This window comes from Haemaphysalis longicornis, unplaced genomic scaffold (genome assembly GCF_048455015.1).
Source record: "Haemaphysalis longicornis isolate Haplotype H1 unplaced genomic scaffold, Haemaphysalis longicornis Haplotype H1 scaffold_5, whole genome shotgun sequence".
In the NCBI taxonomy this organism is placed as follows: domain Eukaryota; kingdom Metazoa; phylum Arthropoda; class Arachnida; order Ixodida; family Ixodidae; genus Haemaphysalis; species Haemaphysalis longicornis.
In genome coordinates this window covers 49,589,070-49,596,901 of record NW_027526385.1, presented here as the reverse complement: position 1 = coordinate 49,596,901, position 7,832 = coordinate 49,589,070, and the positions used below count along the sequence as shown (strand labels likewise).

The 7,832-nt window shown below is 48.6% G+C and overlaps 1 protein-coding gene across 1 annotated transcript; it reads right to left on the bottom strand.

Annotated features, from left to right (window-relative positions):
- Positions 1–1,090: 1,090 nt before the first annotated feature.
- LOC144138202 (uncharacterized) lies at positions 1,091–7,525 on the bottom strand. The gene is made up of 4 exons (XM_077670380.1): positions 7,368–7,525; positions 5,988–6,137; positions 3,796–3,945; positions 1,091–1,297 (listed from the first exon to the last, which is right to left on the bottom strand). Exons 1-4 carry the CDS (start codon positions 7,429–7,431, stop codon positions 1,257–1,259), a joined length of 405 nt encoding a protein of 134 aa, XP_077526506.1. The 5' UTR covers positions 7,432–7,525; the 3' UTR covers positions 1,091–1,256.
- Positions 7,526–7,832: the final 307 nt, after the last annotated feature.

Sequence of the window (7,832 nt, the reverse complement as noted above, 5' to 3'; positions counted from 1 at the left end):
AATATCCTTAGGTTCAAGTGCTATCTTCAAGTTTTCATTGCGAATATCTGTGACTAGTTTTTCGCTATCGCTCCAGGATTCTGACTCGCCTTCACTGATGCCATAGAAGACAAGGTTGCAGCGACGCGACCTATACTCTGCGTCATTCAACCTTTCCTCGATTCCGGCGATACCATCTGATGTCGGATGAGCTGAGTAGAACGTCTACATCGGACCGCATATCGGGTAGCAATTTGCACTGGTCTTCCGCCTTCGCGATGCACGCAACCAAATTCTGTGCTATTAAGTCGTTTATTGATACCCTTAATTCAGCCAGGATGGCGGACTGCCCGGCTTCTAACGTTGTTAGCAAAGCATGGACAGTCTGGTCAGTTTAGGTAGTGGAACTGCGTGTGGTTGGACCAGGATTTTCCTCTATGTCGCCTGATAGCAACAACAGCTCGAGCACAATATTCACACATCTACACAACAACAACACAAGGTCGGCAGCTGCACCAGGTAACGATTGCTAGTCTTCTTAGCAAAAAGAGAATCGTAATGGCGTACCTGCGCGATAAACACGAATGGTGTTACCCGCTGGGCCATGACGCAGCTGACGAGCCCACAAAGCACCGGTTGCCGGATGTGGTCCTTTAGAGGCGATGGAAAGGTTGATGTTGATGATCCGGGTGATGCCTGATGTCCCAATAGTCCCTCAGTAGTAATGATGACGGCGCCATCTTTCAATCGAGCTGTTCGGTCTGATGCTCTCAGGTATAACGATCATCCGGCAGACGGCACATGCGCGTTGGCTCCGGGATTGTCGGGGCTTCCAGTGTGCAAAGCGCTATGCAACTATATTTTGCCTACAATGTGCGACCTTCTATTCCAAGTACTGGTTTCCCTTGCTTACCACATTCTGAGAGCCTTTCCGGCTTACAAAAAAATTGAGATAAAATAGTTACGGAGCCCCTTTAAGTGTAGCACAACGGGAGGGCTGCGAACCGTGCAGCAGATATACGGAGAAAATTTTATAAGCTTGCCTTTCTTGGACAACACTTCGTGCGTAATGGGATTCACAAATGCCCCAAACGAATGATCTAAACTGATGCAGCATTTGGCAGGTCTTTATTACGTCTTGATCACCCTCGCCCCTCTTTCGGGTTACACCTCACGAGGGTGTGCCGGCAGGGCCAAGGCTTGGGAAAATCTTCAGGAAGCGGGAAAGGTCGAGGTCGAGGACGGGGCCTGTGCGGAATGATGGCGCGACGACTCCTCTACTTGATCTTCATTTCAGCTGAGGTCTCGGTTTCCGGAGCTGGAAAATGCACGGAAATTAGGTCTGTGCGATAACACCTTCATGCGGGTGACGCATTGATCAACAAACAAGACAGGTTCATCAAATAAAGAGGAGTATTTATTTCTTGGTTGCGCTTATTGCGAAAAGAATGGAGCGCTTGTTGCTCAGCTGGCTGTGCATGCGCACGTAACGGTAGGGATAGCTCTCTGTCATACCCGCCGCGGTGGCTCAGTGGCTAAGGCGTTGCGCTGCTGAGCACGAGGTCGCGGGTTCGATTCCCGGCCGCGGCGGCCGCTTTTCTGATGGAGGCGAAAAGCAAAAACGCCCGTGTGTACGAGATTTCGGCGCACGATAAAGATCCCCAGGTGGTCAAAATTAATCCGGAGCCCTCCACTACGGCGCGCCTCATCGCCGGCGTTGCGTCGGCGCGTTAAACCCCACAATCAATCAATCAATCAATAGCTCTCTGTCAGTTTTTCTTAAAGTATCTTCTTAGTTTCCTCAAGAATGCAGGCTCCGCGCATGCTGCACAAGGCCGTTCAAGTCTTCCCCCCGAACAAATCAGACGAAATAACAAAGGCTGCTTGTATTTGAGCCTTTATGACTAAACTTAGCAAGGAGGACTACCTCTAAGCGTCTATGCCACTGCACCAATCGGCTAGCTGGATTTTCAGCGGATGGCCCAAAGGGCTATTTATATGTCTAGCTAGTGTCACTGTCACTAGATAAGATGTATCGTAACTTAACTAAGGCACGCAAGACAGCAACGGCAGCCATTTCGTTGTTTATCAGTGTTGCCAGACTGCCGCTTCTGCGGCCTCCCCGCTAGCTTTGACGGGATCATTTGCAAACACCACTGCCGAAGACGCAGAAACACTGAATCTTCGGACGCACTTCTGCAGCTGAAATGCTGTCGAGCGCGTTATCTTCGATTCGCATTCGGAACGACGCCTGTCGCCCGCAGCCGCAGAGCAGGGAGGACCAGCTGAGAACTTCCACAGTTGGCCCTCAGAAAACACATAAGCAACAAAATGGCGGCACCCATGAGCCGTCGCAGTGTAAACAAATGTCACGTGATGCGAACTGCCCGCTGATCACATGGCAGCACAGAACAATAAGAGAAAAGCATGCCGATACTCTGTAACCTTGTCTAGTGACTCTATGTCCAGCGATGACTCGATATGGTGCCATGTTCGTACCTTGGAGCGGGCTCGTTTGGAATTTGCAGCAAAATAATATTTTCCCCTGCGAGGTTGCGTGCTCAGTCGCTATCGGCATCATCTCTTCATCCACTATAATCATCACTTCCTGGTGCGCAGGTCATGGCCCCTAGTCTCTAGGAGTGCCCGTTGACCAATGATACCAGGAACGCTGCTTGCTCAGGCAAGTGGTGATAAATAATTTGTCCACGTCTGGTGCAAGAATTCGAAAAATAAGAACAAACATGCCAGACAGCGGTCTCTCAGGTGGCCAAATCCTCCATTTCGCTTTCTGTGCTTACAAACATGCAATAACCGACTTTACAGAATCGCGCACCTAAATCCGCTGCTGCTTTATTGAACACGTGTGCTTGCGGCATATTATTCATCTGTATCTGGGCATGCCCTAGTACCAATACACCCGAGAAGATCAACTACAGTGTGGCCGTTCTCAAATCTATTTGAACCTACGCCATAGATTAAGGAATCTGCTGCGCAGGCATCGTTAAACTATCGTGTAGACTGAGCAATCCACATCGGTGCTAGAACACCCCAGGGATGTAAAAAACTCCCACCTCCCCTCGCGGGAACCCCTGTGTAGATGCGACGCATAGGGGGTTCACGTTGCAGTGTTGGACAGCGGAGGAACGGCGCTGGAACGATGGAGCGGAGCGGCGCAGGCACCGCGTTTTATAGCGTGCATAACGGTGAGGGGCGCGCCGGCGCCAGTGCGTCTGCCGCGGCTATGACGCAACACAATCCAACACAATCCACTTTAATCCAATCCAAGCCAAGCCAATCCAATCCAATCCAAGCCAATCCAATCCAATCCAAGCCAAGCCAATCCAATCCAATGCCCCTCGCGAGAGTGTTCGCTATCGGAGAGGAGAGGTGGTGAGCGGCGGAGAGCGCAGCTGGCGCGGCGAGGAGAATGGGGGAGGGGTGGAAGCCGACAACGCCGGATGGATGCAGGGACAAGGCGAGTGAATGAGATGCGTTCGCATCTAATAGGCGGAAAAGGTCGCGATATATTATATACTAGTCTCGACATACGCCGGCCTTATCAGCTTTTGTCTCGACTATACGGTGAGGAAGTAAGCTAGGAAAATTTGGCTGCCATGCATTGCGCTCCTGTAATGTATATGGCTGCTAAGCGCATCGGGCGCCGTTATCGCGAAAGCGATATGGGCTTCCTTCGTTTATCTGTGGTGCTGTGGGACAGTTATCAGCCCTACAACGGTTTTAAGATGCTTGCCAACATTCTGAAGGTTAAGAAAAATAGGTGTTAGTCCTGAAAGTAGCTTGATTAGTCCATACCTGGGGTGGCGGGCTTGCGGTTCCAAGGCGCGTCAATTGGCGCAGGCGTTGGTGCATCTTCTGCAGGGAGTGTCCACGGTTCGGGAGGATAGGGAAGGGGCCAGGGCATGCCGGGAGGTCGTGGCCATGGACGAGGGAAGATTATTTCGTCTGTAGAAGGAAAGTTCAAAAGGTTATTCCCAAACCTCTGTCACCCTGCACGAACAAAGGTCATGGTCCAATTCTCAGAAGCGTCGTCTTAAGCTCTTCCTTCCAATAACTATAAGAACTTTACATTTTAGAACGATGCTTTCTATGGCAAAGGTTCTGTGAATTTCACTTGTATGACATTATATATTATATTACAATATATGACATTATATTATATATGACAATATATGACATTATATTACAATTATATGACAATCTGACGCTAAAACGACTACCATTACTTTGAGTTTCCTTTTCGCGTCATATACGTTCACAGCGGAGTCGCAGGCGCTGCAGCATTCTCGTCTGCTGCTAATACATGGATTTCTACGGGAAGGGAACTGCTTACACAAAAACAATAGTCCTTGCAAGGTTTGTCAAGTAGTTCGACAGCTATAGTCATGATTAGAAAAATAAACACTTCTACATTCTCTAACCATGCGTGTGATGTACAGCTGCGATAATCATTCCCCTTTACAGTGTGGAATGTTTCGTAACTTTCCTGGGCAATCTAAAAGGGAAACGTTTGTTCTGTCTGTCCCTCTATTGAGCTGCCCTGCCTAAAGTTGGACAAATTCTTGAAAAGACAGCATTACAGACAGGCTCTTTCCAAAGTGCAAAGTGCGGTATCATGCTTGCTACTTGTGAAGACTAGTCAGAAAAAAGAAAACATTAGGGATATCTCTGGAAAAACATTATAATACACAACTACTACTGGTGATGTAATGTTCTTTTAAATGAAAATAGACGTGGCCGTGATTTTTTTTCGAAGGAAAAAAAACTAGTTAAAAACACCGTTTTAACAAAATATGAAAAAGGCTCGCGTGTAATATCTGAAGCCAAATAGTAATAAACGGCCCCAACAGAGGTCACGTGAGCAGTGTTCACGCGTGAAAATTAACTGGAGCGAGCCCCAATACAATTGATCATGGGAAGAGCGAGACAAGAATGGAAGAGCCTTATAGGTGGACAGAGGAGAGAAAACGGACAGTTACCTGGCAGGGGAAGCAGAAAACGACTAGATTTGAAGCGAACGAGCAGATACGCGGCAAATTTATTCCATACGGCCCAGCAAAAACCCGTAGAGTGGTTAATTAAGAACCTACAGGTAAGCGGGAACTGTGAGCCACCATTCCTGTAAATCCGCTCCCGCTGCCTCAAGGGCTGCCTAGGGCAGGACAGGTGTTGCTGCAAAGGAAGCCTTTGGCGTCACACCAGACGGGCTCGAACTGTGGCGAAATTACCAACCACGACGCAGGGTACGCCCAGACCGTCCTTCTGCTGCTTCATCCTCCCAACCTCCAACCGAGGACCTACGACCCGTCGACTTAGGCTCATCTTCTAAACACTCAAGTGTCCCGACTGCAGCCCGGAGTCACCCCCCCGGTGGACCATCTGCTCTAGAATTGCCGGGCCTAATCTCCGATCCAAGAACATCACCTCCGGACACTTCATGTGTCCTCCTACGGGACCTGGATCCGACTCGCCCCACGCTGACCGGATTCAGACAGGGTCGTGCTGCAGCAGCTTCTAGCTATTGCCAAGGAGACCGGCGTCATAGAGAGGCTGTAATCTTCTTTCCCTTCTCTTCCCGCTCACCCTTTCCAACCAACGTTGCTCTTTTTGTAATAAACATTTTACAGCAACAGTCACACCTCTGGCTTTCTGTTTACTTGGGGGGCCTGCACGCACCACCAGGGTATGCCAAGGTAGGCCCTTCACGCGCAACGTGCCTCATCGCACAGCCACGTATTTATTCGTAATTTTTTTTCCATCGCAATCCATAGTGCTGTGGAATGTCGAGCGCAAACACAGTGAAATCGCTCTTCGCAGCGTCCTTGCACGCCACTACATTGTTCAAAGAGGTTGTGCGATGACCGGAGATGGTCATTCTACGACTAAACGAAATGTTTATCAGGGGGTAAAGCTCTCATACCTGCTGCAGGTTTTACTTAGGAGTGAATTTATATCCTTTTATTTTGTGCGTAAGCTTTAATAATTACCCTTGTATGCCGCAACTCTTGGTTCCGGTTGAGGCCATGGCTGGGGTAGAGGCCAAGGCAGGGGTCGATGCCAAGGTTGGGGCCAAGGCTGGGGCCAAGACTCGGGCCAAGGCTCGGGCCATGGCTTTGGCCACAGATCCGGGTGAGAACCTGCAGGAAGATGCACCCTTAGCGCATCCTTCGCGGCCACGTCACCTAAGTAATACGCCTTAAGTCCGTTCTACATAGTACGAATTTAGCTGCGAATTCGCTGCTTTGGCGCCGCTCTTGTGTCAAAACGATCTATCTCTGTTACTGCTGCAAACTGCTAAATGCCAAGAGGCGTTCAGGGGGAAAGTTCGGCAATTAAAAAATTAGGCAATTTTCTGCAGCAACTAATTAATCTCTTTCCCTCAAGAGCGGCACCGCAGCAGCGAATTCGCAGGTAAAATCGCACCACGGCAAGCAGGGTTAGGTCTCACTGCATCCAGTGAAGGGTTTGCTTTAACAGATCTGCCAAAATTGCGCAGGCGTGTAACAAAATTTCAACGCCGGCGGATTCAATTGCAAATCGTGTGAGGTTTTTAAAAAATGTCCAAGGAATCAGCATAGCGTGCTGTTCACACTACATGTTTCCAAGAGGGCCACAAAATTAACACGAAACGTTATTTCTAAACAAGTGAAGAACTAGTTATCGTCGAAGAGCAGCTAGAAAAATCAATATTGGTGCGATGTTTTGGTTCAAGCGAAAATTTATTCGGTATAAAGCATCCGTCGCAATTTCAAAGAGTCTCAATTTTAAACAGCCGATGAAATTGCAAGCACGCGAACATACCAAACATGTATGTTTTAAGAAAGAGTATCCCACCAACGAAGCACGAAAATGATTAGTTTGTACCTACATATACCTATTATACCCGATCAACAACATAACTTATGCTCTTACAGAGGTTGCCAGTTCCCTAGTTATACCTATTGGCAATACACTCTAATAAAAACGTTTGGGGGTGGCAGAATAAATTAAAATAAAGTACATTCGATTGTGGCAAGGTTGTTCTAATCGGTTTTATTCAGCGTCGACTCAGCCGTGCGGTACCGATTACAAACCCGGCGCAGTGGCTGTGTGGTTCAGCCGTTGGGCAGCTCACCACAGCGATACGGGTTCGATGACGGCCGCGGCTGCTGTTTTCCTGATAGGTGTGAAAAACGAAACCGCCCCTGTGTCGAGATATCACAACACGTTAAAGATCCCCAGGTAGTCGCAAATAATGCTGAATCCCCAAATACGCCACACATTCCCCTATTCCCCACAAAAAATTTATTTTATGCCCATTAGAACAGCCACAAATAACGCTTATTGTCTGGCCCTCTCCACTGAAGAGCAGTAGCAGAAGTGCTTACCTTTTCTCACGACTCCAGCTTGAGCAACAACCACTAAAGTTGCGCAGATTGCCAACACCTTCATGGCGACGTTGTCCGCCCTCTACGGGTGCCTGTGGATAGAAAAAAAAGTCACCCTTTATATAAAGGCGCAGCGCATGTTCATATCGATGCACGCTGGAGAGATAAACATGATCCTACCGAGGTTATCCGGCTTCCTTAATTGTGCGCGTGATCGGAGTACACAGTGCCCTGGAAACCCCACCAATGTCGCTGTATTGTTTTAGCAAGCCCGATAATATGTCCTGTGCTGTGTCGGCATCCGCTCTTGAACTTAAATGGAGGCTGACGTGTCTGTCTGCGTGACTGATCGTGTTGAGGTTATCGAGGCACATTGTGTTTAAGAACTTTGGAATGATATGTTTAAGCAAGGAAAAGCCACAATTTGACCGGCATCGGCACAACACAAAAGTATCTGCTTGTCGC

Coding starts and splice junctions, on each gene's coding strand:
- LOC144138202 (XM_077670380.1), bottom strand. CDS start 7,431: ATGAAGGTGTTGGCAATCTGCGCAACTTTAGTGGTTGTTGCTCAAGCT. Junction 6,138..7,367: donor AGCTGGAGTCGTGAGAAAAG/GTAAGCACTTCT, acceptor ATCTTCCTGCAG/GTTCTCACCCGGATCTGTGG. Junction 3,946..5,987: donor AAGAGTTGCGGCATACAAGG/GTAATTATTAAA, acceptor TTCCTTCTACAG/ACGAAATAATCTTCCCTCGT.